This window comes from Sparus aurata, chromosome 19, assembly GCF_900880675.1.
Source record: "Sparus aurata chromosome 19, fSpaAur1.1, whole genome shotgun sequence".
Classification (NCBI taxonomy): Eukaryota; Metazoa; Chordata; class Actinopteri; order Spariformes; family Sparidae; genus Sparus; species Sparus aurata.
The window spans coordinates 4,751,025-4,775,199 of record NC_044205.1 but is presented as its reverse complement, the minus strand read 5'-3'; the positions used below and the strand labels follow the sequence as shown (position 1 = coordinate 4,775,199).

Here is a 24,175-nt window from a genome sequence, read left to right as displayed (position 1 = left end):
TATTTTTGAATGTACGACAAAATATATGGGAGTTATTAGCCTAAACGCACTGGCGCTGTCCTTAATAACAGCACCACCTAGTGGTGGAAATTCAGAACGACAATAGATTATAAAAATTTTCGCCAGGTGTGACTTATATTCCAAGTTTAGTGAGTTTTGGGGTATGTTCAGGCAGTGAAAAATGCGATCATTTTGGTAGAAGAAAAATAAATAAAGAAAGAATCATTTGAAATACAATAGGGTCCTTGCAGGTTCCCTGCTCAGGCCCTAATAATGTTGAATTTACAGTTTTAAGAGTATTCTCCTTAGGACAGAACCCAAAACAAACCAGAAGGTTAATTGTGGTCTATAAAATACATGTATTTATTGTCAGATAATAGATGACAATCATTCAACAAAACAGTCAAGGAACAGTCAAGTGTTTTCCTGCGTTGAAAAACCTTTAGTGTTTCACTGATGGATTATTTTGTTTGTCAATGATTTGCTGAATATATTGGATGAAAATTGTAATAAAAAGCAATGATAAGGAGAAGAGTGCAGTGCCTTATCTTTCATTAATCCTCTCATGCCCCCTACCAACAACAATCTACTTCCCCTAGGGTATTGTGTTATCTGCGTTACAAGCAACACCTTGGTGAATGCGCAGTCACATGAACACATCACACCTCTCTTCATTTCAGTCCCTGCACTGAATTAACTACTCTTATCACCATGGTAACCATAATCTCCAAAAAGACTCTGGCTCTCCTGTAGGGTTCCCTTAGAAACCCTTCTGTTATAAGTATTCTTTTATTTCAATTCAAATTTTAACTTTCATTATTAAAAGACCTGATTTAGCAGCAACTGATGGGTCCATTGTTAATCCAGGTTTGTTTCCATCGTTTCATTCTTCCTTTGGTAAGATAAAACAAAAGGTAAAAACACAACCTCCACATAATTGGAAGTCCATTTTCAAAAACAGTGTGTGCCATCTGAGACTTTTATTGTATTTGCAAAAAATAAACCAATATACCATTCTGAAACAGACTGGAAGGATGTGTGGGGGTTTCTGATTCAGCTGGGGCTACCCTGCAGCATAGAATTTACCAATTGCTAAATGAAATCATAAAAAAATTTGCAACGTATAGTGGTAATTAAACAAACGTGGAGTTAATTCTGCCTTTTTGAAAAGGCTGCAATGCAAGTATTTATAATATGAAGTATGCATTGAGTGTAGTGCAGTGCAGACGCTGCTGGACAAGTAAGGACCCCCCGCTTGATAGTTTCATTCTCTGTTTAGGCTATGGTGGCGGCGGTTACAGTAATACTCACAATAGCGCCAGTGTTTCCCCTACCATTCTTTTGGTAAAAAACGTGAAAATCTAGGCTTGTGTTCTTCTACCGATATGACGGTGAAGTTTTGACCGCAGATCACCTCAGCAGAATATATATATATATATATATATATATATATATATATATATATATATATATATATATATATATATATATATATATATATATATATATATATATATATATATATTTTTTTTTTTTATTTTTTTTTCTGCTGAGGTGATCTGCGGTCAAAACTTCACCGTCATATCGGTAGAAGAACACAAGCCTAGATTTTCACGTTTTTTACCAAAAGAATGGTTTTACCAAAAGAATAGCTTATGTTGTTGTTATTTTGAATGCACCATCTTGGTTATGTAGCGTCCTCTGTTACCGTGGTTACAAGCCTGCTCGTGCACAGCAGGCTCCTCTGTGGGGAGGGGCTTTGAAGGCAGGACTGCAGCAGCAGAGAGGAAGAAGGAGGGACCTGGGAGCTGTATCATTCAAATATTCTGGCTAAGTCCACTTTTTTCTCAAAACTCCAGACTGCAGCTTTAGGTTCTTTACAATTAAACTCCTCTGTTATTAAGCTATTTTTAACATCCTTTATCATGTTATTATAGAAATGTTGGGGTTTCCCCAACAGTACAGCTGTCCCAAACGATTATTTTTTAAACGATTAATCTAGCAATAATTTTTTCGATTAATTTAACATTACATGACCAAACAAAAGTAATGTAGTAACTGTAGCTGTTGTTGGTAACTTATATGAGGAAAATAATACCGCAGTTGTAGGCGAAGCAGCGTCTGTCCTCCCGCCTGTCCTACCAACTCTTCATCACATTTCTGCCAGAAAAACAGCGTCTGTCACCGGGAAAAAACCTTTAACTCACTCAAGTGGTTGTGTTGATAGAAATCACCGCGATGGTCAGCCCTCCCGACCGAGACTTCAGTGAACTTTCCCCCAGAAAACAGCCTCCGTCCCCGCAAGTGACAGAGTCACGCAGCGACCTGTTTACTGATGGCGATTATGTAATAATGTAATTTAGCGCAAACTCTTTTACCTTCCAGGATGTTTGGGGGGCCGGGTTCTCAATCACTACACATTATAAACGGTCCGCGGGTTTAGATTCACAGGGGGGACACCTGGGAAACACCCCTACGTCATCATCATTTAGGAGCGGCAGCGCCTGTGTGAATTACATGGCAGTTTGTCTTTATTCCAGCGGTGCTTCGCACTGTTTGAATGAACAACGGTGGAGAACTGACGAACCACCGCTGCGGCGTTAATGCAGCGTCTCCGTGTGAGAGGGGCTTTTCTCAGCCTCCGCAGGTACTACCACTTCCTGTTTGGGCCGACGCGCCGACGCAAATGATTCTGATAGCATATCACAATGAAACAGGAAAATACATCAGATATCAACCAGGGACACTGGAGACAAACTAAACTACAAAAGCCTTTCCCTGCAAAGGCATGAGTTGAGTGTCACAACACAAGCTTGTTTGATGGAGAGAAGGGGGTTGTCATGGGTTGGATGCGGTTACAAGATGTCGCCACGGTCCCCCTGGATGAGGGCAGGCGCACATTGGATCTATGCTAGAGAAAGTCCATCCTGGGCTCCCCTTAGCTGAAAGCCCCAAGTGATCCACCCTTAGGAGAAAGGGCCATCACATATAGGTCAAAACATGGCAAATATGCCAAAACACTCAAACTTAGCTTACATGTTACTAACCAAATGTCGCCCTGCCCCCACGCCGCTCCTTATATCTGTGTGTGTGTGTGCGTGTGCAAGAAAGGAGTCATTTCCATAGGTCACGGACCCACCCGCCCAACATACCCTACCCCCATCCATCTCCATTATGGCCAGCCCTTTGTCCACACCAGATGTGCCTTCTTTATGTGTGTGTGTGTGTGTGTGTGTTGGGTAAGGGGGGCCCGCTGGCCCAGACTTGGATGGACCTCCTCCTCCTCCATACAAACACATAGCAGACCAGCCTTTCTGCCCTGCTGAATTGTTGGTCCTTGCGGGTCGAGGCTGGAGCCACAGCTCCAACCACAGTAGACACAACACAATGTCCTTGACACTGGACAAACTAGGAATCAATAGCCAGTTTTGGAAAGAAAACCTGTTTAGGAGAGTTCAGAGGTAGCCTAAAAAGCCTGGCAGGGAGATAAAGCAACATGCCACCCCAACAGTCCAATCTGCATTAACCTGAGAGTTTCAGAAAGGCAGGACATGACAGCAGTCCTACTTAAACCCACTAAGATCAGCTTTTGTGTGCAATAGGAAATGTGTAAACTCTGCATTTACACCAAGGCCAACTGCCTCTGCAGTAGATCAAAGCCAAGCTGAGGTGATTAAAAACCTGTAAGACCTAGGTGAGCACACTAAGGCCCCGTCCAGACGACAATGCTCTTTTGCGAAAACGCATACGTATTGCATCGTTTTGGCCGATCGTCCATACGGATCCTGAAAACGCAGCGCCTGAAAACGCACTTTTTTGAAAACGGATCTCAGCGTGGAGAAATCCGAAAACGCAGCCCTCCCGTTCTCATGTGGACGGCGAATCCGCATACTTTCCAAAACGAAGACGCCATCGCCCCACTCCTCGACCTCTTGCCTCTGACCTCTGCGACGTCTCATAACAACAACAATGGCGGACTACATGCTTGTGTTCGTGCTGCAGAAGATATTGAGCCTTTCTTGCAACTTACTCACCTTGTAGTTGAGTGTGAGTCGCAGCAGCAGTTCGACCTCATTAACGGTCCACACAAACGATTCTGGTTTCCTTGCACTAGCCATTTTCATCTTCTTTTTGTTGTGTTCGGTTTCTCGGTCTACTGTCTGTTTGTTTACAGTGCGCAAGCTTAATGCAAATGCTCCGTCTCTTCTTCTCCGTTTTTAGTGAATGTCAAGCGCCACCTAGAGGCCTGGAATATGAACTACAGCGCTTTCTGTCGTTTTCAACGGATCCGTGTGGACGCAAATATTCTTGAAACGATGCCGAGGAAGACTGAGAAAAAGAAAATCGCTTTCACCCGTCTGGACAGCCCCTAAATTTCATTGTGCGAAGTGATGACGCCTTAGGGCTGCACGAAAAATCGTAAAAAAAAATGGCGATCTCGATTCACACATACACGTGATCTCATTTCCACACATGGAGATTCTGAAGCATTTTATATCTCGAGCTGGATCACAAACAAATGCTCCTATTTTCCTCCCAGATTTTTTGAAGCGCCCCCAAACGCAGCACTTGATTCAGTGGAGGAAGCCGCCTGCAGTTGAGTGTTTGGAAGGAGTGAGTGAGAAGCCGTTTTTAGACAGGGCAGCAAGCCGCCAATCTGCCCGTCCTTTTGCCGGCTAGGTCCGCGGTTTTAGACAAAGGGGTTCATTCGTGCTGCCGCCGCCTGAATCGCGTGTCATCGCTCCATTTACATTGATTTTCAATGTAGAGTTGCCGCTCCATTCACGTTGGCAGAACATTGCTTTGGCAGAGGCATACCTCTGCCATACTACAATGTTTTTTTTTGTTTTGTTCAAGTTCATCAGTGCAATAAACATTTTGTGAAAAAAATTGTGCCAGAGAATCGTGATCTCAATTCTAAGCAAAAAAATCGTGATTCACATTTTTTCCAGAATCGTGCAACCTTAAGACGCGTTATCAACATCCAGTGGTGGCGTGTAAATGAGGAATGAATTTGGGTTGTGTTCTATGAAGGCCTTTTATTACTGGACAGTGTTGGAGGACACTGGTGTTTTGAAGCCAAAAAATGCTCTACTTCCATGCTATAAAAATACCTGGCTCGCCAACCGAGCTGGCTTACTTCCAGTTTAGCGCTCAGCTAACTTGAAGGGGGATAAAATAATTTAATCCTGCAGCTCTTCTGGACTTTCTAAATGTTACTGGACCGAATGGCACAAATTATGATCATCAAACAAGTCATTTTTACAGATGCTTCTTTCACAAATGAGTCTATTGTTGTTTTCTCTTCTGTTACAACCGTTTCCGGCGTTATCATGACATACAACATAACGCTTCAGCTAAATATCATAGATGCGCAACCTTTCCTGTGGGAAATGGGAATGGGTCAATAGCTAATTTTTAGTGGGTTGACCCGCGTTAAAAAAACCTGTACCCACTAATTTTTGTGGAAATGCAGTATATGACATAGAAAGCAGTTCCCTTGATGTGTGTGCCCACTGATTCTCAAATAATATCACGTAATCACTGATGGAAAAATTCTGTGCTGAATACAGAAACTGGTTTTTGCACATTGGTCACAGCTGTTTAAAATTACTGTGTTGCATTTGGAGAACACTGAGCATTCATCAACTGCAACTCTTCCTAATGACACATTGTGTGTGCCATGCAACTGGCCGGTTTAATAAAAAAAGATGAAATAACGCTGAGACAGCTTTTGTTCCAACAAAACAAAGAGGAAGGTATGGATAGCCATACAGACTGACAATGGAAGGGGAGGAGCAGGCAGTACATCTGTCCGAGCTGCTGCTCTTATAAATATGCAGCAGCTTGATCTAAAGGTTAGACAGCCTGCACCCTGGCAGCTGCTCTAACCCAGACACTGTGAACGCCCACACATGGTCATTTACAATAGACAGTGTTCAAGGTAGAGCCCTTCATCTCACAGTTCAACAAAGTCTTCATCATGTTCTGAATGTCCTCCTGTCTTCAATATTCCCTAACACAGAGGACTACACTGCATGTCTCATCTTAATTTCTTCATCTGCCAGCTACAAAGAGCAAGACTGTTTCTGTTGTTGCAATAAGGCCCTGCTTCAGTGCAAGCCTAATCCACTTTAGCACAAAGGCTAGTCCAACTCATCGTTCAGGCACAACAAAGATGAGGGTTTGGTCTACACCCATGTATGGTCCACATGGGCGGAGTACGATTAGTGTGAAATATGCTGCCCAAAAACAGAAAATTAAAGGCTACACATCTGAAAACATGCTAAACAGAGAATTTGGGTTTATTGAAATGATGCAACTGGACATCATTCTCTCCACAATTCCCATTTCAGCTGGACAGTCCCAACAGCACGGCACTCCAAGATAAATGCCTACGTCACTTCCAAGCAGGCGCGCACAGACATGTATAGAGAGAAACCCTCCTGAGCAACACAGGGCTAGTGGAAGAGGCGGGGGTGGAAATTAATGGAGGCCAGTGAGGGGAGAGCCGTTTGAAGCAGCTGACTCACCGCTCAGACTCAACTGGCTGACTGTCTGGTTGGTTGCTCTGGAGCCTGGCCCTCACATCCTACATTCACAACACGCCTGGTGATTACAGGCTGCTATGCTACACTACCAGCTCTACATCCAAATAACTCCTCTAAGAGCAGTTTCATAAAGTGTTTGTTCGTCAATTTTACTGTCCTGCAAACTCTTTTGTACATCCAATGTACTGTACCACAGAAATGCCAAAGCATGAAATAATGCAGTACAAAATAAGACAATTACATGACAACTGTGAGGTGTAAGAAGGCATTATGGAGGTATGAAGGACAACCACATTCAGCCATAGGGTGGTGTAGTCTGTAGACCAAAACCCCAGAAAACTGTTAGCATTTTTGCACTCATTGAGCCTTTGAATTGGTTTATAATTAAATGCCTGAAATAAGGTCTAGGCTTAAGATGTCTTTAAAACACTGGTTAACAAGACATCACAGCAAAACACAGAGACTCCTCTACTCACTAGTCCGTCTTTCCAGACCAATTTTACTTACGAACTATTCGAACTTTAAAACTTGCACATCGATCAGTTTATAGAAAACGTGTATAGCAATTGTGTAGTAAGATGATTAGTGGTAGTGATGTTTAAGTCATGCAGCCGCAATGCAATCGTTTAACATTAGCTTTTTACTTCTAGCCATTTAATTAATGCTTCGAAATCACAACAGTGGTGTTCATCTGTGAAGATTATCTTGCTGAAAAAAATCATAAATTTACAATGAGCTAATTTTTGCCGATTTTCCAAAATCCAATTCAAAAACACAAAGGCTTCATGTCAAAGAAACCAGGGAGATGCTAAATCCCGAGTTGGCCTACAAAAACACTTCACCACTATAGCTTCACCACTTAATAGCACTTAAATTTGATTGGAAAAAACAGATAACCCCTCAGTTCCACCAGATACGTGTTCGGATGATGGCGCAAAACTGTACCAGAGGTGGAACGCAGCGAACATGCATCTAGTGGAATCTTTGGGTTAGAGATGTTGTTACAGAATGTAGCCGATCTGGATGTGTACCGATGACCCAGCATAGGTCACCACACATTAAAGGCTGATTTTCTACATTAAAACACCATCTTTAAGTTTAGTTTGGTGCAAGTGTCACCATACACTTGAAGCAGATGGTACTTAACATCAATAATTCACATAAACTGAGCTGACCAACCCTTTAATAATGAAGTTTGTAAACAGCATAAAGCAACGTAGGATGTGGAGCTAAAGGCCCATTCAGACACACCACAATTGATCAACAGTTTGAGTTTCTTGGAGTTTTTCTATGTTCACAATACAGAGTGACAACATGTCTGCTAAAGGCTGCAAAGCTTTATTTTTCGTTGCTCTACACTGACACTGTCAGTTTGTGGTTTTCCTCTGGCAGAAGAAAACAAAACACAGAGGGTGAAAACAAGGCAAACCAGCATGAAAGGTTTATTCTTCTAGACTGTAAAAAGCAGTCCAAGAGTTGATTCCCCACAACCACTCCCGCAACCGATTGAACATGGACCAGATCATTGGAAGAATTCGGTTAAGCAGCAAGTAAGAGAATGTAAATTTCCGGCAGAACCCTGGTAAAAGCAATTCATTTCTAGCTTTAACCTCAATGTTATTTTTGAGATGGACATACTCTAGGTGTATTAGTGAGATATTACGCTGTACTAGGGCTGCACAAAAAATCCCCCAAAAAAAATCGCGATCTCGATTCACACATACACGTGATCTCATTTCTACACACAGCGATTCTGAAGCATTTTATATCTCGAGCTGAATCACAAACAAATGCTCCTATTTTCCTCCCGGATTTTTTGAATAGCCCCCAAACGCAGCACTGCCGCTGCCTCCTCCCTCAACCTGTGGTAAAGCGTCTTGACAACACGTGATTCAGTGGAGGAAGCCCGCCTGCAGTTGAGTGTTTGGAAGGAGTGAGTGAGAAGCCGTTTTTAGATGGGGCAGCAAGCCGCCAATCTGCCTGTCCTTTTGGCGGCTAGGTCCGCGGTTTTAGACAGAGGGCGGCAAATTGGGGGTCTGTTTTGGTCCGCCGATTTGCCGCCTCGGACGGACACTTATTTCCGCCTCGCCTGCTAGCTTGTTGTTGTAGCGACAAGCTAGGAACGGTCGCTACTTTAAAATTAAAAGCCCCCCGCTAAGAACCCAGTTCTAAACTCCAATGGGGTGCATTGTAAAGCTCTTATTTTGAAGACAAATTTATTGTCAACTGTTCACAGCCCAACTTCGGGCTTCAAGTCACATCACATGTTTACGCCTACCTCTGAGGCGGCTTTTGGAAAAGGAGGAATATTACGCCTCCGTTTTAGAAAGCCGGTCACAGCAGCTATCACATATCACCTAGCCAAAGAAACGGCCCCAATAAACACTGTACAACATGAGGTATTAAAGGATGCCCTCTCATCTTGGAGACTCATTTTTTTTTTTTTCACTTTTGTAAAAATCATTTCTCATCCAATGATAGAACTTCAACAAAACAAAAAAAAACATTGCTTTGGCAGAGGCATAGTAGTATGCCTCTGCCATACTACAATGTTTTTTTTTTGCAAACCTTTGCATGGCTGTAACAGCGACCCGTCAACCATAACATTTCGGTTCCTTTATTCTGCTATAACTGTATCAGTTAGATCTCAATCCCATACCAAGACATTCTGTTAATGCAGAAAGCTGTCAATAACCTGAAAACTTATGTGCAGTGGTAGGCAATGAGGTCTCATAGGTCGGTCCTGCATCTACTTAACTATTGATGTTGAGCACTTTACAAAATACAGCCACTTTACTGAAATTGTGGCAGATTCATATATCTACATATTGACATTCAGTGCGAGGTAGGACTGCTCGATTATGGCAAAAATCATAATCACGATTATTTTGATTGATATTGTTATCACGATTATTAAAGACGATTATTCATTGATTTGAGAACAAGCACTTATTGAACTTTGAACTCTGGTATTTCTTTTGACACGATAAGTTTGAACTGAAAAACAAGAAAAATGCAAACAAATAAGAGAAAAATATATCAATAAAATGAATTGAATAATATGTAAAAATAAAAAATAAACACTATCCCTGTGCGACTCGACCATAGGTCCGTTGTGGTGGCAAAATATAATGCTGTTGACACATTCATCATAAAGGGCAGGCAGCGCAATTCTGCTGATATGGTGACCTGATGGTAACACATACTAGGGCTGTAATCTCACGATACGATACGATACAATACACGATATTCAGCTCACGATATGTTATATATCACAATATTCCGCCAACGATACGATTCGATACACTTACATCATTTTCTGAAAGATTTTAAAAGGGACAGTGGTTTTGGTGACATCTTGTGAGTGAATACGACAATACAACCATTGAGTTAATTGTAGGGCTGGGTATCACCAGGTACCTCGCGATATTATACCATCACAATATTTTGCCCTTGATAACGATAATATCACGATACAGCGATTCTGCAATAATCGACATATTGCAAGAAATTTCATCCACGATACATCACAATATCTGTGTCACTGAAGAAATTCAGAATCTATTGACTGCACTGAATCCATTTCACAGGAATTACAAAACATTGTCAATCAATTTCACATGAATGACAGCCAAGTAAACAAAGAGTATATTGCACAGTGTCTCTTCTTAACACACACAATGACTACAACTATCATTAAATATCTATATGTGTGGGTTTCAGAGCTACTTAAACCATTTTTAAAATTTTATTTGGTTGTATACCTATGTTTGAATAAAGATAAAGCTGTCCTCCGAAGAGGGGTGGTGGTGGTGGGCCAAAAAAAATATATATATATTTTTACGAAATATTGCTATATATCGTAGTATCGATATTTTGGCACAACCCTAACACATACCGCGTGTCCAATGTGTTATTCTGTTTATTGAACCCCGGGTTGCTAACGGCGTTGATAGGGCACATGTCTTTGGCAATCACGTATGTGACGGCATCCGTTATTCCTTTATGCCTGTGGGAGCTGGGTGGATATGCGGTGGCACTGTAAATTGCCTTAATTAAGGACTGTGTGGCGGTGGCAGGAGTCAAGGAGCTTTTCATTTTTGAGTTTTTTTGTTCCTTCACTACTTGATCATGTATAACTATGTGTGTAGACTTTAAATGGCTAAATACATTGGTCTTGTTCCCTTGAGGTGAAGACACAGTCGCGTGACATATCTTGCACAATATCTTTGTTTGTTCCGAGTCAGACTCCTCGAAACGGAAATTATTCGCCCAGCCCTAGTGCGAGGCTCTATATTTCTCTCGATGAAGCAAATAGATCAATATGATGTGTTGTGGCTTGGTAGAGGAGGATTGGTCAGAGGCTTTATGTTGAAGATGCAGGTCCTCCATCTGACACAAAGCCAAGTCAGGAAAGGAAGAGCTTCACTGGTTGCTGCCTCACCTCTGTGTTAAATCTAAAGCAATATCACTCTGACACAAGAAAAACAATACATCACTTTACTGTGGAGCAGGAGGAGGACAGGGGGTCTTGGCTTGTACTTGTACATGCTTGTATTTATGGAAAAGACAGTACCCATTTCTTTGTGTGAAGAATGGGTTTCCTCATGCATAGAAATGGGCCTACAACCAGAAAATACTCTCAAACCAAGCAAGTTAAGTCAAATTTCAGTGAGCACAACATGGTGAAATATTCTTGGACATTACACGGGTGTTCCAATGAAGCAGTTTGTTGCAGTTTCAGCACATACACTGTGTCATTTCCTGTTAATTTCTTGTGTTCAAACTGCCAATACAGTGTAACTTCCCTAATTCATAGTAGAGCTGCAGCAAACAATGAATTGATTAGTTGACTATTAAGTCAATATCAGCTGTTAAACAGGTAGGACTTCAAACTAACCCCGCGATTCCACCATGTCCACTGCGTTATGGCTCCATAGCTGTTTGACTCTAGTCTACGTGTTAGCTTCCACCATGCGCCCATGTACAGAGGCTATGTCCTCGCCACAGCGGCCCAGGGTTTGAATCCCAGTATCAGCAGTAGAGCTTGTGATTTCCTGGCCTTCCCATAAAGGGGAACAGAGTGGGGGGCCATTCATTAACGCATTGGTGCCTTTGAATCTGATGGCCACTGGCATTGCTACAACCTCTCAATTTAGTCATGGTTCCTTGGGCCGGGACAACGGGCATTCAGGGTCAACCGCATGCCTGGCATTCCGCTGCTGCTCGTAGTGACAGCAGCAGCACACAGCACCCAGAAAAACAGCACTACCCAAACATTTCATAGAAATATACAACAGACACAAAAGGCCCACATCGGGGGGGCAGGGGGGTGCAGATGAAAGTCAGAGCAAAATATCGACCATAAATACACCACAACACTTCTAGTGAAGCCTAAAGAAAAGAGGACGAGGAGCCCCCTTGTTGGCATTGATGAAAGATCCCATGATTATTGTGGTGCTAGAAATTTTCCTTCCTGATATAATTTTCTGTAGGAGTGAACACCCTGGTTTCAACTACACTGGGCCTATAGAACCCTTTTAGTGCATATGCATCATCAATTTGATAAATGCTTTTTTAAGTTTTCAGAGGATGATCCCTTAGATCAGATCCCTGGAGCTTTCAATTTACTGCATCAATTCAAAGTTTCTAACTGAAACATTAAATTGAGGGCTTCAATTCCCCAAACTAGTTGTAACCTGCTTTGATTGGCAGTAGACATGGAGAAATTAAAAATAAAGTGTGCAGCTGAAAATTGTTTGATTTCTGAGAATAGAGTTTTTTGATCTGGTGCATCTTTACAATTCACAATAGAATATAGAAACTCTATATGAGTACATTCAGGTTTATTTCACTTGTCTATCATTACCTCCAACAAGGAGGAGGAGATTTTTACCAGGTCCATTTGTTGGTTGGTTTGTCAGCAGGATTACACAATAACTTTAGAATAGATTTCCATGAAACTTGGATGAGGATGGAACTGGGCCAAGAATAGAACTTGCAGGCCTGGATGAAGGGGCAGATTCAGGTTAATATTCTGACATTTTGAATTATTTAACTTAATTTTCAAAAAATGATTATTCTTCCCCAACACATATGATTCCAGCTGCATTGTTTTGTTGATCTTATGATTGGCTATTACAGATAAGGTGATCTTAAATTATGGTTAAGCAGTTACGGGTGGTTTAATATTTAAAATGGCACAGGGCTTTAAAGTTTGATGGTAGATTAGGCTTGATTTGATTAAAGGGAGCTGTTGGGCCTTGGCGGAGGTATGCGCTCTACCGGGTGCCTTTCTAGTTTATGAATACAGAATTGATGGCACTCGCCCGAACATGACAGAGAAGGATCAGAAATGTGGATAGTACATTTTGCATGCCACAGCATCCTGGTTTCTATTATAGTAGGGCTTTTTTTATATCAACAACACACTTTTATTTGACATTTTTTTTTATCCTACACCAGTGGGGAATGATTGCACATGTAGCACTCTAAATAAGGGGCCACACAGCTGACTGGGTGCACAAGTTGTGGACACGAGTGAGAAAGCTCTCAAGTCAAGCAAATTAAGTCAAATCTCAGTGAGCAATAAATGTTGTGAAACATTCTTTGGCATTACAAAGGTGTTCCAATGAAGCAGTTTGTTGCAGTTTCAGCACTTACACTGTGTCATTTCCTGTTAATTTCTTGTGTTCAAACTGCCAAAACAATGTAACTTCTCTAATTCATAGCAGAGCTGCAGCAAACAATTCATTGATCAGTTTCTTCTTAAATGTGATTTTTTTTTTCCTCCCCTCTGGTTTTTCTATTCCTCTATGCCAGTTAAATGATATACCTGGGTTGTGGATAAAAACAAGATATTAGAGGATGTCATCTTGGACCCCAGGATGACACTCCAGAAAACCGAATTATTGGGTTCGTCTGACTATGATCGTCTTTTTAAGATGCGTACACCTTTGTCTGAATAAAATCGGACCGGATCGAATTTCTCATAGTAGGATTAAAACACCTCGATTATTCGATTGATAGTTGTATTACACGTGCATGTCACCATTTTATTTGCCGAACAATCTCTATTATAAGGGAGCAGGTACATTGAAAATGAAAATAATTGGAATTCTAGAACACATTGTATACTTTTCACCATGACATGCGATAAACTGCAGGAAATAGGCTACCTCTCTAGATTTTAAGTAATTTCATTACCAGAAGCAACTGTGGGTCAAAAGAAGCTGAGATAACATCCTAAGCGGATTCTCTATATTCTCTGTTATAAGCCATTGATTTGGAGTCTACCTTGAAAGTTGCTTGCAATGACCGACTGTGCTGACACAACATTCATCCATTCAACTGCCGCTCCAGCTTAATGTGTACCGTTAACTTAATATGCCTATAGGGGGCATGGGGCGATGCACAAGACTCAGAGCAGACAAATGGAACTGGGGGTGGGAGGGCTGAGACGAGGAACCAAGTGATAGAGCGTGAGGACAGAGCCTATTAGGCAGGAGGATGACTCGGGCTGCGAGGAGGAGAAGAGTAATAGAGACAACACCTAATTCAGCGCACTGCCAGCACTCAGATGTGTGCAGATGCTTTTGTATGTTGTACACTGCTGTATCTGAATGCTGCTAAAGCAAGAGTGTGTGAGCTGCAGGGGTGTGGTCCTGAACATTGAATAAAAACATGATATGGAAAGGTGTGAATGGAGGTGTTTTGTGGTTAAATAACATCTACCCTTTTAAGATTCTATATCACATATAGCCTTGTTATTCATTTTAGTCACATAAGAGCTGAAACGTACACAGGTGCACCGATATATATATATGTATATATATATATATATATATATATATATATATATATATATATATATATATATATATATATATATATATATTTATCTGTGGGTAAGATTATCTGCATCTATAATACTGGCTGCTTTTCTGATGGAAATGATGCAGCTCAGGCCATGGACCCACGCCATGACAATCCTATTGCTGGACAAAGAAAGCGAAATTCCCACCCTTCTTGTGTGTCCCCGAGCCAACATATCAATTTAATAACCAGCCTGCATTTAAGGCAGTGATGGGGTATTTGAGGACACAATCCTGCTTTTTGCATGCCTAGGTTCTGATGAGATTTTCATGTATGCCGTTTGAAAAGCATGCTCCTGCACTCATGGTGAGGCTCTGTCTTCACACAAAGGAATGTCACACAAAGGAAACGCCTGAGACAGCGAGTCAATAGGAAAACAAACACTATCAGCTGTTTGGATGAGAAGCCTTCTCCTTTTGCAATATGCTGACCACTGAAACAAAGAAAAAACACAGTTCCGCTGCAAAATGAAAATAAAAATCTCAGCACAGAGAGGGCGTGCATGAATGGTAGCTGCGACGTTGAGTGTTGTATCAGTGCCATTCTCTAATGAGGAGGTATGAATGCCGAATCCAATTCACAAATCGTGTGGGAAAATTCAATGCTGCTTATCAGCGACCATAACCCCCCCCCCCCCCCCCCCCCCAATTACACATGCCACAAGACTCTGCAGCAGATTCCCATTTAGTTGGCATGAATGAAAGACGCCAAATAGGTCTGCTTTAAATATTTCAACTGCAGCCCTCCACCTCTGCAACAGCACGCAGTGGGCTGAAAGTATGACTGCAAAGCGACATTCAAAGTCGAGTCTGAAAGGAGTCCGGTGAAGCCGAGTGCTTTTAACGTTTTACAGAGAGAGAAGAAGTAAGGCTACCGAAGAAACGTATCTCATCACTTAACAGCAGGCTGTTTAACTGTCGAGTCTACGGCTAAAATTCCTCTGCAGTTTGTCTGAACGAAAAAGACTAGTATGACAAGTAATCAAATGAAAAACTTCCATTTCCTGACACAAACCCGTCGTTTAGGTATAGCTTAACACGAAAACGAAAAATGTCGAAACTCTGTCATAGTTACAACACTGTTATTGGCAGTAGCTAAGAGCTAGCAGGCTACCACGACGGTGCAGAGAAGTAGTATGTGTGTCAGAAAGCTAATGGTGGTCAATAGACAAGTTAAAACACCAGTTAAAACTCAATGCAGCTAATTAACTTAGTAACCAATTAGACAGCAGGGCAGACGGGACGAATATTCATTTAACAGACTCTAAAAACATTAGCGAGAGACAGAGAAGTCATGAATGTAGTTGCCCGTTTCACTTCAAGAGTCCAACATCTCCCCAAAACATTTCTGAGCAAAGACGCCATTGTCATCGCACCTGGGATAAGATAATAGTGCTTGAGGTCCAAAGATGAAGTGAAACTGCACAGCTCCGAAAGATAACGGTCACCTAAAACACAACACAACCATTCAGCCTCAAGACAACACAAACTTGAGCAGTTCAACTAACGCTACGTGCCCCAAAAAAACCTCCGAGGGGACATGCTCAAAGCACAAGGTAAATGAACAACCAGTGCCCGATTAAAAGCAAACATCCTCTCGGTGATGCTGCCAACTTTGTATTTGCGATACTGAGGACTGTTTCCACGGACACACTCCACTGCTCTTTGTTAGGAGAGCAGATTCCAGGAGCTGTGACCAAACCTGGCCGAGGAGAGGCAAGCTTGGATCCTGAGCTACAGCCGTCGTCTCTTGTAAGTCCAATGTGACTTTTAGTTGCCTGCTTCTTTTTTTCCCAGACAATAAACATTCCTCAGACAGGCAGCAGAAGGCTGGCCACCGACCCTGCGCCATCTTAGTTAGGCACACTCTGCTTCTTCGGGCTTCTTGAACAAAGAGCTTTTCTAGCGAAACTGGCCGGCCACGAGAGTTTAACTTTCGAGGAAAACGCGAGAAACCGAAAATACAAGTCCGTGTTGTCCGTTTAAGGACACTTACCGGTATTTTCTTGTATCCTTGTCCAGAACAAGAGGACGAGCAGAAGGCATGGTATTGCATCCATCGTGACTACAGACCAGACTGGCTGCCGACTGCTAACTTCTCCTGGTGCTGAGAAAGGGAAACCCGGATTGGCTAATAAATCCGCAAGTCCCGCCTCTCTAGCGCTTGCTATGGGGAAAGGCATGCTGATTGGTGAAAAGACCTGCCACACCCCGCCCCACTCGAACAACTCTACCACTGCCGTAAACAAACACTGTTGCTATTCACTATAATGACAAATTATACATTTATCAGTTTACACTCATATAACTTCTATAATGACAGAATATTTTTGATGCACAACTACTAGTGGGTCAAGTGTAATCCACTGAATAGCAACCTTATTAACAAAGCTAATAACTCTGATACAATTTTCATAATTTTAACTATTTCCGTGAGAGATTTACTGAATATCAGCCTGAACACAATGGAAAATATCAATGTAGTCAATGATAAAGGTGTATGTGATGATCCTATAGCTCTCTCATGCAGCCAAGATTTAGATAGAACTGTCCACAGACTCTGCGTGAGGGGAAAACTCTTTTGTGCCAGATAAAGACAGGCAGAGAGGAAGATGACACTCATGTGATTTGGACAGACAGAAAGAATGTGTCACCATGGCCCTGTCTGAGGGAACATAAAACAAAAATAACGTCAGCAAACACAGATAATATTCTTACTGCTGCCACTCTTCCCAGATAAGATAACCTCAATGACATGCTGTGGCTACAGCTGTGTGCATCACCCATATGTCAGTCTTTCACACACTCAGACACGCACACACAAAGACAGATGCCTCGCACAATAATTCTACCTTACACACACACACACACACACACACATACACTTGACCTGGCCCCTGTTCCCCTCCTTTCGATGCACCCACATACACACACACATATGCATACACCCTCCCTAGTCCCTGAAGAGTGTGACAGAGATTGATGATGGCCTATTACTTGATGCCCAACTGAGCCCTGCACAGATTCCCCCCCCCCCCCCCAACACACACACACACAAACACACACACAGGGGTGGGGGATGGGGTGGGGTGAGTAGACTCTCATGCATATTTATTGCAGCTATACCAAAAAGATGAAGAGAATGAGAATTATAGTGCTGGTTAAACAAACAGAGTTTAGATGAAAGACATGATGTGAAAAGACAAAATACGTACAATATTTGAAATTAGAAATATTATATTCCACTGGCACCCCATCCCCCTAAAACACACATGACCTCATGACCTTACACATTCAGAGGCACCACCTGCTCTTAGCAGTATTCAAATGCAGTTCATGTTTTTTTGCCTGTACCTGTCTCATTTGCATTTGCAATTTTGGCATTTAGCTGACACATTCATCCACAGTGACTTGCTATGTGTGGAGCATTGGAAAAGCTCAGATTTTTAATCACAAAATTACAAGCAAGCAACAGTAAGTAAGTAAAGGTCAGTGATGATGTAGCTATGAATACTGAATGATGTTGCAAGAAAAAGAAGTGAAGGACAGAGCTAGAAAATGTTTTACAGGAAAAAAATCATTTATTGGCAATTCAGCTAGGTAGGCAATTACACCCTAAGCAAAAACATTTCACCCCACTCTGTGGTTCTGTCTACAGTAGGAAGGTCAAAGGTTTTCCATCACTGAGAAGGACAGAAGAATGAGCATGTGACTAAAACGCCATTTCATTTGTCATTTTAATATGTCCTCATTCACTTCCCTTTAGCACTCTCATTCAAATGAATCTATTCCCATCTTAAGTGCTGTTCTATTACTCTAAAACCTCAGCTCAACCTAATGAAACCCTCAACTGGCTGAGTGTGTGAGTCAACAATAGTGTAGCAGTCAATAGGGAATCTTGCCCAGAATGCATTCATAGACTATTCAGTCATAATTTCCTATGCAAGACAGTCCAACAGGGAATGTATTAAAACACATCTGCAATATTTTATTGCACTGTACATTAAATACTGATTATTACTTACTGTTGCCTGTTTTGAGTATGTTCCATTTCAAGTCCAAACCTAGACCCTTCTCTGCAAGTGGCTTTCTCTGAAACACCTTGAATGTTTGAAAATATTCATGATCCACAGAGACTGCTTTTTCAAGACTTGTAATCTGGATCAGAGAGATCACTCCCTTCTCTGTCAACAAACAAACACAATTACCTCACTTACTTTGTCAGAGTATTACGAAATCTTTGCAGATTGGCTCACAGTGATCTGATCTGATATCACCATATAGGGATTTCCATATCTACCTGGATCTGAACAGACGCATACTTTTCTTTAAATTAAGATGCTGACCTTTGTCTGACTGAGAACGCTGACTCCTCAACAGGTTGTCTTTGATGAGATGTTGCTGCTCATTCATTCAAGTATCTCTTTGCCTTGTGTGTTTTAAGCTCCTTAGATCTATTGTGGCTCAGGACCAGGCCTGGAGCTGTTCTTTCACATGAAGAGCATATTTGATTCTCTTTATGTTCAGGCTAGAGACATAGACGTATTTAATGAAAAATTTATACATACACTGAAATGACAGGGGAATGATGAGAGCTGGAGAAATTCCACACCAAAGGCAGAGGATGTGATGTTGATTTATAAGAACAAGTGCAAGTAAGGTCCATCATCACTTTAACCACTGTTGGAAAAAAAAAATCGCGAGCACCACTGTCTCATGTAGTGTTTTATCTGCTTACATTTGTTTTATTTCTGAGTTTTTATCAACAGCATCAAACATTTCAATGGGTTTTATTTACCACTTTTCAATTACTCTGAACATCATTATTTGTCTTTTTTTCTGTGCACAGTTTGATCTGATGCTGTTTACTTTTCAGTTGAAATAATTGAAATAAAAACATGTAATTGTGTTGAATAATGTGCATATTGTAATCAAAATAAACTGCTTTGACTTTGTTTTTGATTGATCTTTGATTAAGTATCTTTATTAAGGTGGACAGTCTTCTGTTGATGGATCAGGCTATCAGTTGAAATCATCAAACAGAGAATGCAACTTAATTATTATAGAGGAAATGCTTAAAAAAGCTAAAATAAAGGTTTGGAGAGTACACGTTATGAATTATAAATGCCTCTTGGTTGTATAAATATGAATAAATAGTAATGAAAATGCACAAAGATCTTGCAATACTGCTGTAAGAAGACTTGTCATTATGCCAGCTTTGATTTATTACACTGAACCAAACAACGGCGGTATAGAGCCTATCATGATGTTGTTTCCAATGATTTGTTGGTAAACCCCTGCGTCATTCTTTCAGAACGTACACATCTAATCCAACTCACTTTCATATCTCATTAATAACAAGAATTAAATGTTTCCATAGGCAGTGTTGGGCAAGCTACTTGGAAAGTGTAGTGAGCTAAGCTACAAGTTACTCTACGTTAAATTAAGCTTCACAACACCGAAGCTACCCCCCAGAGAAATGTAGCAAGCTAAGCTACAGCAAAATGGCAAAAGTAGTTTAACTACATCAAAGCTATTTTTCTTTTTATATTGGAACAACTTCATTCCAAGTCAAAGCTATCTCAGTGATCAATAAAACTGTCAATCACACAGATAAGCAGGCAAAAATGTTACATTCAATTGTTTATTAAACAATAAGCTGTGCCCTCACTATTTTGTATATTGTATTATTCAACTATCATGCACACTTAATTCTAACATCCATGGACAATCATGCACCTTGCTACCATAGCAATATCCACCTGACTTGCACTAATGCAGTGTCCTACACTGTAGCATATTAACATAATTAAACAGTGTATACTCAGCAAACAGTATATTACAGTTGTAGTTTTCGTTAAGGTTCTCTAGTCTGTGTTCTTGTTTCAGCTGTATTATTAATATTTGATATTTGAGTTACTCTATTCAGTTATTGTATATAATTCAGCCTTTAATTGTATTTGTTTCTTTTATCTACCTCATTGTTTTTGTATTTTGATTTATGTCAAGAGGCTGTAACACTGTAATTCCCCTTTGAGATTTATAAAGCTGTGTGTACTCTATCCATTGACCAGTATCCCACATAACTGGCAGTTTCAAAAGTGGTATTTTTATTAGGCCCACTCTGTAGAAGTAGCTATATCTACATACATTTTAAGCTAGTAATTTTGACTAACCACCATACTTTGGTTTTGTAGAAATTGCATTTTTGTTGTACCCTGTGCTGGTTAAATATTACAAAAGTAATAGCGCAGAGTAATGTATACTTTTCAAATGTTTCTAACACTACTATATTTGTTTATTATTTAAGTTTGTCTTTTGCATCCCTCGGGATCAATTTGTCTCCGACCTCCTCATCCTCTGCCATCTTTCCATCAAGCAACGTAACTCACTCAAGCTAACCTGTCTGTATTCCCCTGCAGCAGAGACGTTGTAGGATTGGTCCGTGATGTCACCGTCATACGGAAGTGCCTCTGTCGGCTCCACATACACGGCCGTGTATGGCGATGGCGGCACTGACTGATCCTTTTATTTCAGACCGCAGCAAAAAGCTCCGTTGCGCTGGGCTTCAGAGGTGTTCGTAAAAATGTAGCTTGTGTGGCCACTACCGCGCTACTTGGTCAATAAAAGAGCTAAGCTACTGAAAAGCTATTTCATTCAGAAAATAGCGATGCTACCACCACGCTACTGAGAAATGTAGCTAAACTAGTAACGCCGCTACTTGTAGTGACGTTTTTTTTTATTTATTTATTTCTGGATCAAAAACACATAAAACGGTAATCCAAAAGGATGACATGCAAAAGTATAACACTTATTTCCAGCATGGTAATTGGTGTTACACATAAAACAACTAAACAAGAGGCAGACACAACACAGAACACAAAGAAATAAGAAATCCTTTTAGCTCTGTCCTTCACTTCTTTTTCTTGCAACATCATTCAGTATTCATAGCTACATCATCACTGACCTTTACTTACTTACTGTTGCTTGCTTGTAATTTTGTGAATCTAAAATATCAGTAACTATCCCCTTGTTCCATAAAATCTGCTTAACCTGTTTTTTAAAAATTCCGCTAGATGATACGAGTTGAGTAGCAGTAGGTAAGCCATTTTATGCCATGATACCAGTGTAAAAGAAAGAATGTTTACCAGCATTATTCACTTTAGGTACTACGCAGGAACGAATGCTTGCCCTGATGTTATGCCTATGCTGTGTGTGTACCATGTTTATGTTGGCATTTAAGTATTTGGGGGCCTTACCATCTACAATGTTAAACATATGGTTCAACTTAAGTTGCTCAACTCTAACATGAACAGGTAGTTACTGCTATCTGATGTACCTGTTGGGTCACAGACCAAAGAAAATGACTTGAATTTACCCCAGACTAACAGTCAAGCTAGCTCTTCCAGCTGTGGTTGAACTTGGTTTTGTAAAACACACTGGCAAAGCAACACAGTAGGCTACATAGAATAAACATAGAACAGATGGGTCGGGCCAACGCGTTTATCTATATATCTTTAAATGTTACAATTAGGGCTGAAAATTATGACAGAAATAAACGAGGATGTTTATATAACATCTCCACAGTGCAAATCTACTGCTAGTTGTCTTCCTGGAAGTGATTCTTGTGAGCGTGACAGAACAGCATGTGTCTCACCCTCTTTAAACAGACTGTGTGTTCCCCCATTCAGAATGGCTGTGTACAATGAGCTAAAGAATGAACAGTTTAAACACCTCCATGTAACTGTAGGGTTAGGGTTTTGCATATACTTAAATTCATTTCCTGGACCCTGACAATAATTTCTATGTGGCTTTACCAGGGGCTGGATGATAACCCTAACCCTCACCTTAACCTTACCCTAACCACTTAACCACAAATCAATGTTTTCCAAATTGGGGACACGGCTTTTGTCCCCAGTTGAACCAGTCGCCCCCAATCTACACACTCACATAAACAGAAATAAACTCTCAAGCATGCACACATGTGGCTGTCATGTAGTGTTGAACTAAAGGAAAAAAGGGAACATACTGTGCCATGTCCAGGGATCATTCTGGGACCCCACCCTGATATCTGGTGGTGTGGATGGAACTCTGCCAGTCATACCACATTTCTGCTTTTATTTTAGACCCAGACCCGACCCTACAAAAGACTCTGACACCAGCTCTTTCCAAGCACTGCAAGAACTCTATGAAACATCCACCTCACTGCGAGAGTGTTCTTCTACTGGGCTATGAATTTGAACAATTGTGGAATATTTTGCAGTCAGTGGCGATATAAGTAATGAGTAATATAACTTCCCTGCAATGAGCTGGCGACTTGTCCAGGATGTACCCTGCCCTCGCCCAGAGACAGCTGGGATTGGCTCCAGCAAAAAACCCTGTGACCCCATAAAAGGGATAAAGCAGTTACAGACGATGGATGGATAATATAACTTTATCTTGGACGTTTGAATTTAATCTAGTTTTTCCCCCATTAATATCTGACTAATCTCCTCTAGACTTAAGATTTCTGAATTGTTCTAGAAAGCGTACACACATTATATAATATGTATAGAAGAAGAATCTTTATTTGTCAGATATGCAAACACACCCGAAATTTGTCTGCATTTAACCCATCACTAGCTGCACATTCTTACTATACACATATGCACACACACACATTGCAAGCTAGGAGCAGTGGGCTGCTATGTCAGAACTCGAGGAGCACACATGGGGTTCAGTGCCTTGCTCAAGGGCACCTCGGCAGTAGCCCAGGAAGTGAACTGGCACCTCTTCAGCTACCAGTCCACTTCCATATTGTGGTCTGTAGCTGGACTTGAACCGGCCACCCTCCAGCCCGCAAGCCAAACCTCTACTGACTGAGCTACACAAACACACACATATTTATATATATACGTATGAGATGACTGGTGGAAATCGTCACAGTATAACAGTATAATCAAGTCAGTTAAATTTCAGGGACATCAATCTGTCCATTTAAAAAGCAAAAGCTCCTCCCATTAACTTCCTGAAACAAAGGAAATACACAGCCAACAGAGGAGAGAGCTGGACCAACCCTGAGGCCATCACAACTTACATTTAGGGCATTTAGTAGGCGCTTTTGTCCAAAGTGACTCACAATAAATACATTTGTCACAAGAAAGAAACCACAACATATTACCATCGATAAAGTAAAAAAAGAAAAAAATAGAAACAATTTTCAAACCCTCATCTGAGCACAGTAGCTGCTATTTATCACGGATACCTTAAGTGCACAGGTGCTATGATTTAAGTGCTAAGAATAAGAACATACAAGTGCATATGTTTTTTATTCTTTTCTCCCTGAGCAAGCTTTGTTTGCTCTCAGCAATGGCGGTACCAGCTGGCCAGATGATGTAGTGGAGTGAAGTGCTTGACCTGGGGCTTTGGTAGATGGGTGCAGTTCTGTTGACAGCTTTGAAGGTCAGCACTATCGTCTTCAATCGGATGCGGGCTGCAACAGGAAGCCAGTGGAGGTCACGGAAGAGGGGGTCACACGGGAGAATTTGGGTAAATTGAAAATGAGTTGCGCTGCGGCATTGTGGATACACTGCAATGGTTTAGTTGCAGAGAATGGAATCCAGCCAAGGGCAAGTTACAGTAGTCCAGGCGGGAGATGACTAGCACTTGGCCCAGGTTCCTCGCAGTTGATAAAGGTGATACTGCGACGTCCTCGACAGTGACTGACAGGTCCATGCGAGGGCAGTCGTTCCCCAGGATGAAGAGGAGTTC

The 24,175-nt window shown here is 41.3% G+C and overlaps 1 protein-coding gene across 1 annotated transcript in view; it reads right to left on the bottom strand.

The window, feature by feature from the left end:
• Positions 1 to 16,515, bottom strand: part of tgfbr1b (transforming growth factor, beta receptor 1 b) — an 84,369-nt gene extending 67,854 nt beyond the window's left edge. Inside the window, exon 1 of the mRNA XM_030397824.1 lies at positions 16,422 to 16,515. Coding sequence (XP_030253684.1) covers positions 16,422 to 16,485 — 64 coding nt within the window. The 5' untranslated portion in view covers positions 16,486 to 16,515. The remainder of the gene's footprint in view (positions 1 to 16,421) is intronic.
• Positions 16,516 to 24,175: the final 7,660 nt, after the last annotated feature.